This window comes from Hippopotamus amphibius, chromosome 5, assembly GCF_030028045.1.
Source record: "Hippopotamus amphibius kiboko isolate mHipAmp2 chromosome 5, mHipAmp2.hap2, whole genome shotgun sequence".
Taxonomy (NCBI): domain Eukaryota; kingdom Metazoa; phylum Chordata; class Mammalia; order Artiodactyla; family Hippopotamidae; genus Hippopotamus; species Hippopotamus amphibius.
The window spans coordinates 120738425-120757101 of NC_080190.1; the positions used below are offsets into that span (position 1 = coordinate 120738425).

At 39.4% G+C, this 18677-nt stretch overlaps 1 protein-coding gene across 2 annotated transcripts in view; it reads right to left on the reverse strand.

Moving 5' to 3' along the window:
* Nucleotides 1-13457: 13457 nt before the first annotated feature.
* Nucleotides 13458-18677, reverse strand: part of YTHDF3 (YTH N6-methyladenosine RNA binding protein F3) — a 35886-nt gene continuing 30666 nt past the window's right edge. For both annotated transcript variants that reach the window (XM_057734982.1, XM_057734979.1), the window contains one exon: nucleotides 13458-17455. In XM_057734982.1, coding sequence (XP_057590965.1) covers nucleotides 17432-17455 — 24 coding nt within the window. In that variant the 3' untranslated portion in view covers nucleotides 13458-17431. The remainder of the gene's footprint in view (nucleotides 17456-18677) is intronic.

Genomic DNA, 18677 nt, shown 5'->3' on the forward strand with positions numbered 1-18677 from the left:
GTTCATGAGAGGGGGTGACACTGTTAACATTGTAAGCCCACCCCCGACCTCTGATGCAGGCTGGTGCTGCCCTCAGGAGCCACATCAGCTTAACTGCTCTTCTCTGCTCCATGCCGGCCAAAGCTCACCCCATCGGTAGTCAAAACTACCTATATAGTTGATTTGAGAATGCCAGACTTTCAGGCTGAATTTCCGATAACTGTGCTCTTCCTAATATAGAGCCTGGATGTCCCCATTGGATTCACCTTGGAGGTAAGCCACGAGAGGACCACTGGACACACGGCCGCAGGCTTTGGTATTAAGCCACAGTCAAGACTGTTTATCCAGGTAGCTAGCTGAGAGCACAGCTGGATGTGAATGAGACACAGCACAGGTACAATTCGATACAGAAGTCTAGAGAATGACGTCATGCCGCAGAAGGAAAACCTGTGCGAAAAGCACTACTACCTTTATTTGACAAAGTATCGAGGCTATGAGAATGGAGAAAATAATCTCCATTCTCTAAAATATACCTGTTACCTCTTCATGAACACTGATATGTGCCTGTCATCAGATGAGCCTTGGCATAAATTCACTCTGCCCCCTCACAACAATCTTTCAGAATGGCATCAGTATTCCTACTTTTATGGTGAAGAAACTGAGGCAAAAAGAGGTTAAGTACCTTGCCCGATATCACATGGCAGGTAAAGGTTGAGTCATGATTTTACCCAGTTCTGCCTGACATCAGAACCCCTTCTGGTTTTATCATATAAGCTGCCTCAGGCAGAGAGGAGGATTCCAATGCAGTGACCACAAAGGAACACCATCTAAATCAGACCAAGAGGTGCATGAAAGGCTTCAGGAGACACTGATGCTGTGATTCAATCTGGGAAGATCAGTAGATTTATTCATTTATTTATTTTTTAATTTTTTTTTATATTGGAGTAGAGTTGATTAACAGTGTTGTATTGGTTTCAGGTGTACAGCAAAGTGATTCAGTTATACATATACATGTATCTATTCTTTTTCAAATTCTTTTCCCATTTAGATTGTTACAGAATATTGAGTATAGTTCCCTGTGCTATCCAGTGGGTCCTTGTTGGTTATCCATTTTAAACAAAGCAGTGTGTACATGTCAGTCCCAAACTCCCTAACTATCCCTCCCCCCACCCTTCACCTTTCGTTTATATTTAAACTATTTTCTTAATTACAAGTGTAAGCTCTCAGCGGACAGTTCAAACCAAAGAAAGTTCTAAGACAAAAAGCAGAATCTCTCCTCTTTCCTCCCCAACAGCAGCAAGGCTAGCAGCCTACTTCAGAAGTAGCCATTGTTATGAATGTCTTACGTACGAGGGTGAGTCAAAAATTATCTGCACCCTGGCTGAAGAATCTATTTTAATTAATTTTTACAAAAGACAAACACATCATTTTTCAATATAATCTCCTTACTTTTCAACATACTTCATCCATCTGTCAACAAGCTTTCGTATTCCCTCAGTAAAAAATGATTTAGGCCGAGCTGCAAGCCACGGGTGCACTGCGGTCTTCACGTCTTCATCAGAAGTGAATCTTCGTCCTCGTAGGGCTGCTTTCAGGGGACCAAACAGGTGAAAATCCAATGGAGCAAGATCAGGACTATAGGAAGGATGCTGTAACACCTCGAAACAAAGTGTTTGCAGAGTGTCAACAGTGTGGGCGGAAGTGTGCGGACGTGCATTGTCATGCAAGATCACAACGCCCTTACAGCAGTCTGCTCTGTTTAACCCGAACTTTAGCTTTAGCTTCAGCTCTTCAATAAGCATCTCTATCCATTCATACACACTTCTTCGCGACAAAACACTTTCTCCATACTGCACACAAAGTCTTCGATAAATAACGGCACCAGGTGCACCCCAGACCACAAAAAACGAATCACTGCACCCTGTACTTTTTTCGTGCAAATCACAAGTGGGGCATCCATTTTTGCTCACACTGCAGTTACAAATGAACTGATGTAACACGTTCACACCTGCACAGCAGTGACTGGGGAGACAGTAGCCTTGAATGGAAAGTGCTGATAAGACAGTGAGGCCAACAGAAGTTTTAATATAACAGGAGTGCGGGTACTTTTTGACTCACCCTTCTGTATATTTCAAAAAACTTCAGCTATAAAACCTTTTTTAAATTGCTTAAATTAGGTGTTAAATTATATGTGGGATTTCTGTGGTGGCACAGTTGTTAAGAATCCGCCTGCCAATACAGGGGACACGGGTTTGATTCCTGGTCTGGGAAGATCCTACATGCCATGGAGCAACTAACCCCTTGAGCCACAACTACTGAAGTCCTCTCACCTAGAACTCGTGCTGCACAACAAAAGAAGCCACCGCAACTAGAGAAAGCCTGAGTGCAGCAAGGAAGACCCAACTCAGCCAATTCATTAATTAATTTAAAATTTTTTTAAATAAATAAAGTTATATGTGAACCTTTTATTTCAATTATGTGTTAATTTTTAAAACTCACGATACAGATCATACAGATCATATGTGCCTTGAGTTTTGTGGGGTTTTTTTTTTGTTTTTTGGGGATTTTTTTGCCATGAGTTGTTTTTGTTTGTTTGTTTGTTTATTATTTTTTGGGGGGTACACCAAATTCAATTATCTGTTTTTATACACATATCCCTGTATTCCCTCCCTCCCTCAACTCCCCCCCACCCTCCATCGAGTCCCCCCCACCCTCCCTGTCCCAGTCCTCTAAGGCATCTTCCATCCTCGAGTTGAACACCCTTTGTTATACAACAACTTCCCACTGGCTATCTGTTTTACAGGTGGTAGTATATATATGTCTGTGCTACTCTTTCACTTTGTCTCAGCTTCCCCTTCACCCCCTGCCCCCCCAAACCTCGAGTTCTCCAGTCCATTCTCTGCATCTGTGTCCTTGTTCTTGTCTTGTCACTTAGTTCATCAGTACCATTTTTAGATTCCGTATATGTGAGTTAGCATACAATATTTGTCTTTCTCTTTCTGACTTACTTCACTCTGTATGACAGACTGTAGGTCTATCCACCTCATTACATATAGCTCCATCTCATCCCTTTTTATAGCTGAGTAATATTCCATTGTATATATATGCCACATCTTCTTTATCTATTCATTTGTTGATGGGCATTTAGGTTGCTTCCATGTCCTGGCTATTGTAAAGAGTGCTGCAATAAACATTATGGTACATGTTTCTTTTGGGATTATGGTTTTCTTTGGGTATATGCCCAGTAGTGGGATTACTGGATCATATGGTAGTTCTATTTGTAGTTTTTTAAGGACCCTCCAAACTGTTTTCCATAGTGGCTGTACCAACTTACAGTCCCACCAACAGTGCAGGAGAGTTCCCTTTTCTCCACACCCTCTCCAACATTTATTGTTTCCAGATTTTGTGATGATGGCCATTCTGATCCGTGTGAGGTGATACCTCATTGTGGCTTTGACTTGCATTTCTCTGATGATGAGTGATGTTGAGCATCTTTTCATGTATTTATTGGCCATCTGTATGTCTTCTTTGGAGAAATGTCTATTGAGGTCTTCCGCCCATTTGTGGATTGGGTTATTTGCTTTTTTGGTATTAAGCTGCATGAGCTGCTTGTATATTTTGGAGGTTAATCCTTTGTCCGTTGTTTCGTTGGCAACTATTTTTTCCCATTCTGAGGGTTGTCTTCTAGTCTTGTTTATGGTTTCTTTCGCTGTGTAAAAGCTAAGTTTCATGAGGTCCCATTTGTTTATTCTTGATTTTATTTCCATGATTCTAGGAGAGTTTTTTTAATTTAAGAAAATACATCACCATCTTCTCACATCAGCATTAATGGCTATCTAGTGTTTCATTGTAAAGAATTCCACCACTGACTTTTTTTTTAATTAATTAATTTATTTATTTTATTGACTGTGTTGGGTCTTTTTTGCTGTGCGTGGGCTTTCTTTTTAGTTGCGGTGAGTGGGGGCTACTCTTCATTGTGGTGTGCAGGCTCCTCATTGCCATGGCTTCTTTTGTTGCAGAGCACAGGCTCTAGGCACATGGGCTTCAGTAGCTGCAGCACATGGGCTCAATAGTTGTGGCCCATGGGCTTAGCTGCCCCGAGGCATGTGGGATCTTCCTGGAGCAGGGATCGAACCCTTGTCCCCTGCATTGGCAGGCGGACTCTCAACCACTGTGCCACCTAGGAAGCTCCTGACTAGTTTTTAATATCTATTTATTTGTTTTGGCTGCACTGGGTCTTAGTTGTGGTATGCATGCAGGGTCTAGTTCCCCCACCAGGGATGGAACCTGGGCCCCCTGCATTGGGAGCTCAGAGATCTACCTACTAGACCACCAGGGAAGTCCCTCCACCATTGACTTTTTAGACCAACAGACTTGTTTCCACTTTTTAATTTGCTGTTACAAACAATATACTGCAAGGAGTGCCCCACATGCCCACACCTTTTGTGGGTGTGCACCTATGCACAAAAGGAGAAATTCCTAGGAGAGGAATTCAGAGTAGTGTTGAAAAAATGAAGACGATGGCTGAAGTGGGGAGGGTCCAGTTAGGGGGCACAGGGCCAGCAGTAGCAGGGCCATTGGGAGCAGAAGCAGCTCATGCACGTGGATGTGACCTAAAGAAGCTTGTGGAGAAAGGCCTGAAACAAACTTCTTCCACCTCCCTCCCCTAACCAGCACACACCCACACCCCGCACACACCACCCACACCTGCACACAGCACGGTCTCATCTCGGTCAGCCGTCCCTCCTCGTGAGGAGGGTTTTTCACAAAATGCTGTGAATTTTAACCCTTGCAGGTCTCATATTCCACCACACCTAACTGCAGCAGGGTGGAGCTGTAGTGATCTTACAAGATTCCCTCTAAGACTTTGAGGCCTGACAGAAGTCTCCAGGAAGCCAGACAGAAATGTAAGTTGGGACAGTGGCTTCTAGAGCAGCTGATCCTGGTGACCGAGATTTACACTAATGGAGTAGATTCGTTTCTGAAATCACCACTGTGAAGAAGTGATCCAGGCTTTTACTGTACCAACTGCCTTTATAGGAGTGTGGGGGATGATAAAATAATGGAAGGGGAGCAGATAGAAAAAAAACCTTGTTTTTGCAATCCTCCAAAGTACATATATATCCTCCAATATGATAAAGCTTTTCCTGCCTGTTGACAATTGAGATAGAAAGTCTAAGTCAAAATATTATAGTTTAAAGAAAAACCTTAACCAGGGCAATGGAAAATGTAATCAAACCTCAACAGCTCCCTCTGCTGTCATTTTATGTAATTTTTAAAAATTTTTTTGTTTTGTTTTGTAATTACCCAATTAGAAACCACATTAAGCTGGGTAGTATACAAGTCAGTTGATAAAATCCTTACTACTTTATCTACAGTTGGAAGCCTCACCCCTCTATCATGAAAAAGAGTTCTCTGATGGTGGAACATTTTTCTATATGGTAGAGGTCTTAGGGTAACTTAAAGAAGGAGCTACATTTCTGAAGTGAAAAGTGATATATATGCTTCATCCAAGGGAACATCAATCTCTAAAAATTAGACTCATTTTTTAAAACAAAACTGTTAACAATTCGCTTGTCTAGACAGCGTTGGTCCTGTGAAAGCTGAAAAAGCCTGTGGCTTTGAAAAGCGTGGGGAAGATCTACAGTTTGAATGCAGAGGAGACAAACACCAGGCCAGTTAGGGGGAAAAAACAGGTTCTTGTACGTGAGGAGCCAGGACTGCGAGAGAGACAGAGAGAGAGAGAAGAGAGGGAGGAGCCAGTGCTGACACGCCCTGGAGGCTTCAGGCTGCCTGGAGGGCGCATTCTCACTGAAGGCTCCAAAGGAGTCTGAGTGAGGGTACTTCTCACTGTAAAAACAAGAAAACAGAAGTGTTTAATTGTTTGGTCGCTCAACAGCTAAGGAGAAGGTTTGGGCCCAGATTTAGAAGCAGTTGGCTTTGAAGTGGGAGCTAGAAAATCTGGGCTTTGAAGTCCTCGTTCTGTCATTAACTGGGGCCCTGGGAAAGTCAGAGCTTCCCAGCCTGTTTCTTCCTCTAAAAGTTAAAAGACGTGAGTCAGTGGCCTCCCAGGTCCTTCCCAGCACTCTTAACCATCACACTCTATTCCCCCACTTTATCTGACCCAGAGAAAATCCAGTGTAAATGACAATCAAAGGCAATTTGGGGAAAAAAGGAAAAAAAAAAAAAGGCAGGAAGGGAGGGAGGGAGGGAAGCTGGCAGATTTCAAAAGAGCAACCGAATAGAATACTCGAGGTGAAATGGAGACGCTGTCAGGCAGTCAGCTTGCCCTACAGTAAGAAAAATGAAAGTCACGTGGCTTTTTTTTCAGACTAATTAGTAGCACCAACTTCTCCCCACTCTGTGCATCACCAGTTCATAGGCTGACTTCTGGCTCTCAGGCAACGACGGCAACCATCGCAGCATCCGTAGCAAAGGCTCTGTCATCCCAACGCAGGAGCAGAGAGGAGGCGCCAGTGACTCCTTCAACCGGTAGCTAAGGAGCAGCTCCTGGGCCAAAGTCCCTTCCCTTCCCCAAATCCCACAGTTTACAAAGACGAGGCCACACATGAACACTTGTGGATGAGTTCTATGAAGAAGATAGAGAGTAAGACAGTGGAGTGGCGGAGTAACTGTTCCAGCTGTGGTGACCAGGCACACCCTCTCTGAGGAAGTTATCCTAGCGGAGCCCTGTAGAAGAAAGCAAATATCTGATCTGGGTAGAGGACAGAAGAACCCTGAGGTGGGAGTGAATCTGAAGTTTGTGGGAAGAAAAAAAGCCAGTGTGGCTGGAACAGCAGGAAGAAGATGCTGGGAGCTGAGGCCGGAGGGGAGTCCAGGCTGGTTAACAATGCCAGCAGGACAGCTGACTTGGATAGGAGAGAAGTGGAGGTGAGGAAAATGGAGAAGGGGAACCCTTGCTCACTTGACATTGCCCCTGCTTTTTTTCTTTAAACATTTATTTATTTAGGCTGCTTTGGGTCTTAGTTGCAGCATGCACGTGGGATCTAGTTCTTAGACAAGGGATCGAACCCAGGCCCCCAGCACTGGGAGCCTGGAGTCTTAACCACTGGTCCACCAAGGAAGTCCCTGCCTCTGCTTTTGTTACCAGCACCTTTGCTTGCAGCTTGGTAAGCTAAGTCGGTGGTACGGAGCAAGCAGGGGAAAAGGGAAATGAGAGGATGCAGAGTGGGGTTAGGACAGGCAAGGAAGACCAAGGATAAAAGCAAACATTCCCCTGCAGGTATCCCCACACAAACCCCTTACAAATACAAACACAAGTCAAAACTAATTTGAAACCTGTTGTATAGCACAGGGAGCTCAGCTTTGTGCTCTGTGGTGACCTAGATGGGTGGGATGCAGGGGAGGAGGGGTGGGACGTCCCAAAGGGAGGGGATACATGTATACATATAGCTGATTCACTCTGTTGTACAGCAGAAACTATCACAGCATTGTAAAGCAACTATACCTCAATTAAAAAAAAAAAAAGACTAAATTTGAGCCTTAAACCACTTGTTCTTATTTCTATAGGTAATAAAGCAGCAGATAAGGTGAGGAAATGATACAGAGTTACAGGAAGAAAGGTCAGTGTTAACTAAAAGCTATGAATCAATAGATCATCTGTAATGATGTTAACTAAGATGCGTGTCGTTAGCAGATGAAGAAAGAAAAAGATTGGTGCCTGTAGGAAGGTGAGGGGCTGTGTACCCATGAATGGTAGAGAGTTACCCAACGGGAGGGCTCAATACGTGATCCAGCAGATCTTAGGGCAGCCATTCACACAGGGGACCACGAATACCATGCAGTCCATCAACAGTGCCCCCAGAGCAGTGGTTCCCAGAGGGTGTCTGCAGTGCCAAGTTTATACTCATAACCATACCAGGACTTTTCGCTCTCATTCTCTCCTGAGTGTACAGTTCGGTTTTCCAGAGGATTACATGACAAGTGATATTGCAGCAGCTTTAACACAAGGAAGATGAAAATCCAGCTGCTATGAAATGAAACAATACGTGCTTCAAAATTTTTCAGTTTTAGTTTCTGGTATGGTAAATATCAATAAAACCCACATGAACAAAAGGTCGTTGGGTTCCTCAATCATTTCAGGGTAACAGGGTCCTGAGACTAAAAAGTTTGAGAACTGCTGGCTGATCTGTTAATAAATTTGAGATTGTTAATATTATATATATTATTGTATTGTAAATGTGATGTAAATGTTACAAGTATGATATTAATTGGTGATAATTTTATAATTAATAAATTAGGGGAGTTCCATTAAAACTAGATACTAGGACAGTAGATACAAGTATCAAAACCATCCAAGAACCACTCTAAGGCAGTAATTTGTCTAGCACTGGGCCTGTGCAACACTCCTGAATGGTGTAAAAATAAATCTATAATGATGAAACATTAGAGGCTTTCCTGAAAAACAGTAAAAGTTGTGCTTTCATTGTGAATGGATGTTTCCTCACCAGACTATTCACAGGCACTGAAGGGGAGGAAGAGGCTGTGTCTATATGTGAATGAAACTCGGCATTAATGTCTTTTTTTATATTTGAACCTTTGTCAGAAAGCTGTTCAAAATGTCCTCCGTGAAATCTCTTTTTTTAATCTGGTTAAAAATAAATGCTGATGCAAATAAGTAATTTATTTCTACACACACACACACACACACACACTCACAAACACATATATGCTGTTGATATTCATTCTTTTGGTTTTCATTTGGTTTTAACACGTGACCTTTCAGCTATTGCCTGGAAAGCTAAAGAAATGTGAAAAAAAAAAATTTTTTTTGCAAAAAAAGAAAAAGGGAAAAACAAAAACAAAAGAAAGAAACTTAAAGGGGTGGGGGGGGACCATCTGTTTACATAAGCTCCAAGAAAGGAAACATGTGCCTTTCCGAAAGAGGAATGGTTTGACTCAAGACTTGACATGGTTTCAGTTGGCTTTAAATTTAGATGCAAGAACTTGTTAGAGGGTACATTTCTTCTCTCCAGCATTTCATACAGAAAACATTGCTTATAGTTTAGATATTTGAAATAAATATGTAAGTGCTGGCACATTATATTTTCCAAGTGGTATGAATACTTCTTTCTCTTTACTACATTTATTTTCAAAGATATCCTACCAGCGTATCATTACACATGGACACATGCAGTCGTGTTAAGCTGTTTAATGCAGAGGGAAAAAAGTTTTGGGACTTTAAGAAGAATAATTTAGGTTAAAACCTTTAAAATAGAGTGCTAATGAAAGAGATGTCAGTTAACGAGTGGATTCATAAGTGATGCAAACAAATCTTTCACATTTTAATTTAAAACACAAATCCTTCGGGAATTCGCTGGCGGTCCAGTGGTCAGGACTCTGCGCTTTCACAGCTGAGGGCCCAGGGTTTGATCCCTGGTCGGGGAACTAGAATCCCACAAGGATTTGATTTCAGTCCAAGACTTCTTCTTTGAATAGGAATCATGTCTTTCTTCTATGAAGCACACCTCACTTCTAAGGCAGCATCTAAGAGTTCCCACTGGAGTGAGAACTGAAAATACACTTGCAAGCTACACGCAAACCTCTACATTTTAATAATTTTCCTGCCAAGTTTTTACTGTTTTCTGATCTATACCTAACTAGACAACTCACTTTTATCAGGTATTTCCAAAGCAGTCAATTTAGTTCTCATAGCAACAGCTATCTTTCAGTCACATTTTATCAGTTTACATATTTAAATCTTATAATGAAAGAAATAAGTACAACTGGAATAAAAAGCTTAGAAAGAACCACAGATGATGCTGGTAAGCACATGCACACGGGCAAACTAGAAAACAGCTCTGAGATGCAAGTACTGACTGTGTTCTAAGCACTGGGTGCTTTACAGAGGAAAGAAACAAAGTCAGTTACTGCAGCAAGTACTCCCCAAGCAGAACAAACAAAACACTAGAGATAATAGCTTTAATATTAGCATGCCACCATATTATGTTGAATGCTTAATTTGTAAACTTTCTACCTCAAGATATAATCTTGAATATATACTAGAATAGTTGGAACTGCTATCTGTCAAATACCTATTCCTCCTAAAGTTGTACAATATCACCAATGAAATATGGAGGTAACACCCACATTAGTGTTTCCACTTTGAATTGTTACTAGATGTTCACAGTGAGGCTCTTATAATTTACTAACATACTGAAGTGGCATCAATATCCAGGGGGCATTTGTAACAAGCAAAGCAAAAAATTTCTCCATCTAATTTTCATCTTTGGCCTAATTTTCTTCTGTTGATTATAGATTTTGTAATTCCCTCTATTTGCTTTCCTTTTAGTCTGATTTGCCTTTGGTTTTGCCATCTGCTCTCCTCTAGCAAGATAACAAACTCTATGTCATTTGATTTTTACTTACTTTGAAAAAGCATGGCTGACAGTCACTGAAAACCGCAGAAACCAAAAGTTGCAAAAAACAAAGATAAATGATAATTCAACTAAGCTTTATTCAGGCAGTGCCAGTTCTCAGGATCTCAATCATATAACAACATGAACTGAAAATAATCAACTTTCTACAACCTCTAAACTGCATCTAAGCAGTAAAGGTTACCCTAAGAAATATTCAATGGTGGGCTTCCCTGGTGGCCCAGTGGTTGGGAATCTGCCTGCCAATGCAGGGGACACAGGTTTGATCCCTGGTCCAGGAAGATCCCACATGCCTCGGAGCAACTAAGCCCGTGAGCCACAGCTACTGAGCCTGCGCTCTAGAGCCCAAAAGCCATGACTACTGAGCCGGCGTGCTGCAGCTACTGAAGCCCGCACCTAGAGCCTGTGCTCCGCAGCAAGAGAAGCCCGTGCACCGCAGCGAAGAGTAGCCCCTGCTCAGCACAGCTAGAGAAAGCCCGTGTGCAGCAACGAAGACCCAACGCAGTCAAAAATAAAATAAATAATAAATCTTAAAAAAAAAAAAAAAAGAAATATTCGATGGTAATAAATTCTAAACTTTCCATAAGAAGCAAAAGAGGAGAGCAACAGGTAACATATTTGAAGGCTTGCCACAGGCCCAGGGACTGCTCACCACTTTATAGTACTTCATTTACTCCTTCTGAAATGAGCTCCATTCTCATTATTTTTTTAACTGATGTGGAAATGTAGGCTTGGAGCCTAGTGGACCCAGATCCCAATCCAGGCTTATCAACCTCCAAAGTTCATACTCTCGGCCAGAATATTATGCAGAAGCCTCAGAAGTATTTCAAAAGCATTCCATTAAAAAACAGATGCCGAGCTACTTCAGTCACCTTTTAAAGGAATGCGTCATTCTAACCATAATATACTGTTTAACTCCTATCTCTGGATTTTCAATCCAATCAAATTTGAATGACTCTGTTCTTACCTATACACGTAAGATCAAGGTATTCGGCCCTCATCTAAATTTTCTCCACTAATATGCCTTCAATCCCTTTATTAAAATCATCACACCACTATACACGCAATTAGAATCAATTCAGGGAGTAAGTATTGAGTCTCTATTAGAATTCCTCCAAAATACAACTATTCCATTGAGAAATGAGTAAAGAGAAAGTGGGAGGGGAGGGAAGTCCTACAGAGGTAAAACCAAAAAGGACACACAAGCCTGCCAGGATGAGCCTAAGTAGTAATTTTACAGTGTGGAAGGAGGGAAAAAGGGTAACTATAATGGAGAAATCGGACACCGCCACAGCCAAGTGGTCAAAGTCAACATCAGCTGGCATATGTTGGTGGTGTGTATCCTTGACATGTGATGGAAACAGCAACTTCACCTATGTGGTCTTCCTCCCAAAAACTCATAACCCCAGTCCAATCGTAAGAAAGACATAAGATAAATTCCAAAGGAGGAGTACTCTACAGTATATCTGACCATTACGCCTCACTACTGCCATTGATGACATCCTGAACCAGAAAAAGGACATTAGGTAAAAACAAAAAGAAAGAAAAAAATCTGAAAAGAAAATACAATGGATCAATATTGATTCATTAATTACAACATATATACCAGATTAATGTAAGATGTTAACAAGAGAGGAAGCTGGGTGTGTGAGGTATATGGGAACTCTCTATAGTCTTCCCAAGTTTTCTGTACAACTGTTCTAAAGAATAGTCTATTTGAAAAAAAGGATAATGTAAAATGGCAGTAGAATTAAAAAAAAAAAATCTTGGACTGGATTCCTTTGGGACACATCTCTTGCTTCTTTTTACCAACACTGTGAAAAAGTTGAAGATTTTGAATCACTAGACTTCAAGATGCACTGAAGGGGCGTAGTGGTTGTATTTTATCAGTCAATGAATAAAATACAATTTGAGGTATTCAGTACCTATATTCTGAAATAAACAAAGGATGACTATCACAAATTTTACTGGTTTCCAAACTTATTTTTAAAAGAACATCCGTCATTGCTAGAATAAGTCAAGCCTATAGAGCTATGTAAGTCATAAAATTATAAAAATTCAGAACTGCAGAGAGCCTAAGATGCATTCTGTGCCAATCTCCTGAATTTATCACATGCACTAACAGCAAAGGAAGTGATCTGTTCAGTGTCAATCTACCAGTCAGAAGTTAACTGTGTAAGTCTAGTCCTTCCAATTCCCAATTCTAAGACCTTCCCCTATACAATAATTCCATTCAGGTTACAGATGTGTCAGAAATAGCCAATGATATTTTAAAATGACATTGAGATATCTAAACCTCTAAGTGTGTTCTATGTGGGTGGCAGGAAGGGATGTGGAACCCTCCCTCCCCCACCCCCCCAGTGTTAGGAACTTTGCACTCATATCTTCCTCGTACACTAAATTTTATAAAAAACAATCTTCATTTACATTTAGTTCTAATGTTGTACAAGTAAATTGTGGAGTAGACAAATTCTGAATTTCGTGCACTATTTATAAATAAACTATTTAAACTGCCACTACTACCTGTGGGTGATTTAAAGGGGAGTTCTGCTCCCCACTATTTCTGCACCAAGAGAAATGAGGAAAGAATACACATTAGGCTTACGCAGTAAGTACAAGTGACCCTTGAAAAATACAGGGGGGTTAGGGGCACTGACCCGCTGCAACATACAACTTACAGTCGGCCCTACTCACACATATTCCCTCCATATCCGAGATTCCTCCGCACCCACGGATTCAGCCCACCTCAGACTGTGCAGTACTGTATCTACTACTGAAAAGTCTGTGCACAAGGGCACCCATGTAGTTCAAACCCGTGTCGTTCACAGGTCAATTGTTCTGTGACTAGAAAAGAAACCTTGAATTGGTCAGTTAACTTTTTATTATTTTTCTGTTGTCTCTAATATTCATTTTTTAAAGAATTTTACTGAGGTATAACTGACATACAATAAACTGCACATATTTAATGTGTACAACTTGATACTTTTTTCTTATTGTTAATGTACATGTGGCAATCCCAACCTCCCAATTCATCCCACCCCAACCACCCCCACCCCTCCGCTTCCCCCCCTTGGTGTCCATGTTTGTTCTCCACATCTGTGTCTCTATTTCTGCCTTGCAAACCAGTTGATCTGTACCATTTTCCTAGATTCCACATATATGTGTTAATACACCATGTTTTTCTGTTTCAGTCAGTTAACTTCTAACTGCAAGAATATTTTAGTTGCTACACTAGAATTACTAAATCTAAAGTCACTAAGCAAGATAAAGCCAAGCCAGTAAGAATTAGGGTCCCAACTATAAATGAGTGGCCTCAAATATAAGTACGCTGAAGAGATGCAAACCCTCTCTTTAGGAGATGACCAGTAAAAAGGAGGCTTCTGGTGACGCTGCAGTGTGGGACACCTGGCGTGTCTGTAAACCTGTGCCCTGATGGCAGGCTAACAGTGCCGTATGCAGTACAAAGCTAACTCTGGTTTCCCCCAGGTGAACAAGTGCCTTCGCTGAGAGTCCAGCATGATTATCAACGCACCGTTGAGTCACCAGGATCCTATCTCCATAAGCTGTAACCAGCCGAAGGATAATGTACACACTATTAAAAAGCATTCCTTGGTGACAAGAATGGGGGATTAGTGTTATCAGACAGCTGGTGCCAAAACTTCCTCCTTATTAAATAAGCCTCTTTCTCTTTTGCTCTAAGTTTAGCATTAAGAGCATGTAATTCAGTAAGCTCACTGGAGAGAATAAAGATTATTAGGATAAACTGTTATCCTTCCTCTCTTTAATTCCCCCACTTAATTTCAAATGGCCAACTAAATCGAGTGACATAATTTATTTGTACTTGAAAGATATGTCAATCAGGAAATTCATAACAGTTGACAAAAATGTTACGTTTTCTGGCAGGCAATACATATTCATAAAGATAAAATGGAAAGAACACAGATATGAGTGAACAATTTTTATTGAAACCCTCAAAGATTAAAGAGGACCAAATGGTGAGTTTGGGTACCATAACAGAAAATCTCACCTAACTGTACCATCATTCACAGGAATGAACAAACCCAAACACGACAAAATTCAAATTCTCATGTAATTGCTACAAGTGAATGTAAATGAACTAATCATTTTATCATAACCTTTCTTTAATCATATGAAAAGAAGGGAATTTACATGGCATAACAAAAGATATGCAAAACTTAATGAAACACAATTCTCTTAAATTTCTCAAACTTATTTTTATACGATGCAGAATGCACTTGAAATGATTAAATGACTTAAGCTGATTCTTTTTTTTATTGCAAACTGTTTTAACATCAGCTTAACCCCCATGCATGGTATTCAAAAAGAACACACAGCTTTTGAATTAGAAAGATCACTTAAGTTAAAACGAGGAATTAAGTACTGAACTTAGGAAAAGGCTGGGGTTTCTTCTGAAAGGAATCTTCAAGTACCAATATGTATAGAGAAAGAATACTAATTTTGGTTACAATTTCCCCCTTACTGTTAAAATATACAAACTATATAATACCTTTCAAAATAAAACACCCACATAAGATAACTTTAATTAAGAAACATTCAAACCAGATCTTGGAAAAACATTAAGCAAGAAATTTACTGGGCCAATGATGTCTTAATTTGTGATTACTCAAAACATTGGATCAGTCTCCTGCCGTAGAGCCCAGTTTCTCTCCCTTTTGGTCACTGCAATTAAGAAACCTTCCATTCGCTGTGCTATTGAGACAACCTGTGATCATCACACTTAAGAGGAAAAACATTTTGCCGTACACTGACAGACCAAGGAGGGAGAGAAAGTAGGTGCTCTGAAGAAAACTTAAATGAGGAAGAAAAAAAAAATTTTATCAATTGAAAAGTTTCGTTTTGTCTTTTTTGCCCCACTCCCCACCCCCAAAGGAATGCTGCACCTATTTCACATAATATTGGAAATCCAGGTTAAAGGCACTGGGATGTACTCCTCACCGTGAGCAGACTGCTGAGTTACATCTGACATTTCTGAGTCTGCTATTGCAATCAGCCTGCTTGCTGAGTGTTTCCGTGACATTTCTTACACAGAAACCTAATGTAAATTAAATAAGTTTCAATCCACGTATAATGTAACTAGTTTTATAAAAATATTCAGAGTTGCTAATAAAGCACCAAGAAAAAGAGAACCTCAGAAAGAGGACTCAGATCCTTTCTACAAGGTCACCCCTTTACAGTTTTCTCCAACAGGACCTCCAGAGTGACAATGGTCCTCTCTGACATGTACTAACCATATAATCCCAGGGATGTAGAACACTGCTGTGGTGACTATACCCAAATGCCAATTTTCATTATAAATAGTTAAGAGACATGTTACAAGATTTCATGGCTTACTCTTAAAAAGGTAAAATAGGTGCAATTTTCCTTTAAGAAAGTCTTTATTTTGTAATATACCATTAATATTTTGATGTTCCCTTCAGTAAACACTGATAACTATACTGGGACTACCAAAGCACTGTGAAGTAGCTACAATTTATCTACAAATACTGTATTTTTTTCCCCACTTGAATACAGTATTTGTACATTTTAAGAAAACATTGTATAAAAAAAATCATATAAATGAAAGCCTCAAAGAAATTATCTGTCACTAGATTTTTGAATTGAAGTGACCAAAGACCACAGTAAATGAAAACATTTCTAAACATGATGTAAACATAAATGGAGTAATGCAAAACATCAAGGTATTCAAATCTACTGTATTGCTATTTTCATCCTTAATGTATCTGTCTACATAGCTTTCTCCTTCTGGAACAGTAATATAAGGGGCAGGACATTATTTCATAACCATATGCCATCAAATCAGTTAATACAGAGGCTTGACACATTTAATTATACAAAATCAATTTGTTTCAAGATACAAAATTAACGTTGATATGTAATTAATGAAAAAAATAAGATGTTAAAAAGATAACTATAAGAATACCCAGATATATGCTGTATTCCCATTTATATAGATCTGATCAATAAAACATCAACACATTCACTTAGATACTGATTTAACCCATGGATCAAGGCCATATTTTCAAATATTTTAAGGATGCCAGGACACTGCAAAAGCTGGAGAAAGGAGCTGAGGAACAATATATGCTTGCTAAACAAGAACTATGTTTATTTAGCTAGTGAATACCTAGAGTAATAAATTTTTACTTCATGATAGCAATCAGGCTGGCAAACACCCAGAGATAGGAATTAAGGGTTGTAAATGTAGTTATAAAGGTCATAAAAAGTCTGATTAGACTGAGGTACATTACTCAAAATTTTGAGATTCATTAAGTGGTAGCAAACAAAATAATTCCTCAGACAAATGCACATTTTTCAGTATACGTATTATTGGGGGAAGGAGGGGAGAAGAATGTGCATTAACTGGTGAAATCCACCAAGCTGCATATCAATATTCTGTTACACCAAACAGTTTGAAGACAAGGGAAATGTTCTAATATAATCTCAGATTATGTTTCATTTGGCTAAAATAGAGCTTAAGGTTGCTTTGCCATATTAAAAGTTTACTACAATAATTTTCACATAAACATTTAGACTTGAACTCCAGGACTAAATATGGCATGATTATTTTGCTTTTAATCTGTCAAATAGCTAAAAATTGACAATTTAAAAACTACAACAAAGAAAAAGTTGAAGCAGTGTGACTCTTACATCATTGAACCACTTCTAATGGTTAACTGTTAGTATTTAACAAATTCAAAGAGTTAATGAATCCTCGCATTCATTCAGTCTTCTGTGCCTTAGCTAGGATGCATAATTACAAAAGACAGCAGATACTGGTAAAAGCTTCAGGACAGAAAGTGCTTGACGAAGTTACAGTTCTCAAGTGTGTTTGGTGAGAGTATAAGGGCAGGTGCGCTGATGAAAACCATTACAAGAAGAGTCAATTCTGTGTTAGAGTTCAAAGATGTCACCTTAAGCAGAAAAAAGCTTTAATAACGTCTTCTTTGACTTATTAGGCATTTCCAGAGTCTACATCATTAGTGTTGTAATTCTAACAGGACATCTTCATATGGTTATTGTTTGTTTCTATTTCTCTCCTGAAAGAAAAACACAGACCTTTAACAAAACACCTTCATTATTTAACAATTTAAATTATATGCACTTATAATATAAACCATCTCCGTAAGTCCTTCAAATACTAACTCAAGTAATCAGTTAAAAACGATTTACTATTACCTACACACACCTTAGTGGGATTACCATAAACCATTTTAATATAAAGAACTCCAAACACAAAGACCTAGTTCAGGAGATTACACAGCCTCTCCACAGCCCTATTTTCCCACAGAATTTTGTTTAGGTGAGACTATTACAATAATGTCTTTCTAGCCCTTTCAATCAGTTTTTGATGGTGAGATATCAAATAGACTAAAAGTTCTTTGGAGCAATTTGAAAACTACTGGCTGAGGTAGGGTTAGGAGGAAAGGAAAAGAGTAGCATTAAACTGCATTAAAGTTGCATTAAATTAAGCTTTCAATGTTTAAAAAAAAACAACTTTGAATCACAACCTCCCTTCATATCATACTCTCACATTCAGCATAATTTTTCACATGAAGAAATATTAATAATACTTATAAATAATTCCTTTTAAGAAAGCAGAAACCCCTTGAACAAGTTAAGCTGAGTGATATTTTCATGATGTTTATTAATCAAATATCCACCTGTAATAGTTATCTTTGACAAAAGGATGACTAGCATTGTGCATGCCTATCAAATGAATGCATTATGTGGCTGGTTTGTGCCATCTGTTTTAATGTGTAACTCACTGGTTCTCAAACTTTAACAAGCATCATAATCACCTGGATGGCTTGTAGAAACACTGACTATTGGGCCCCAAAGATCTGAATGAAGCTGAACCTGTGAGTTTGCAGTTCTAACAAGTTCACAAGTGATCCTAATACTGCTGGTCCAAGAACCACACTCTGAAAGCCACCTGTGTCTAACACATGAGACTCTGTTTTTGGTTTCACTACTCCCACTTTTTCATGAGTAATACATGTTCCGTAATAGATATGTATATACTTTGCAAAGAGTCAAATTAATGTCCCACTCTCTGTGACAGCATCAGAAAACTGTATTTTAAATTCCAAAGAGAACCTTAAGTTCTTTGTTACTAAAGTCCTTCCTTTTTCATTTTTATATATTCCTAGAACTTGAATAACTTTAATACAGAAAGCTAACACATAAATGCCCTACTATACAATGACAAATAAATTATTTGATACCCATGAGCATCAGTGGGATATTCTGAAATTAAAG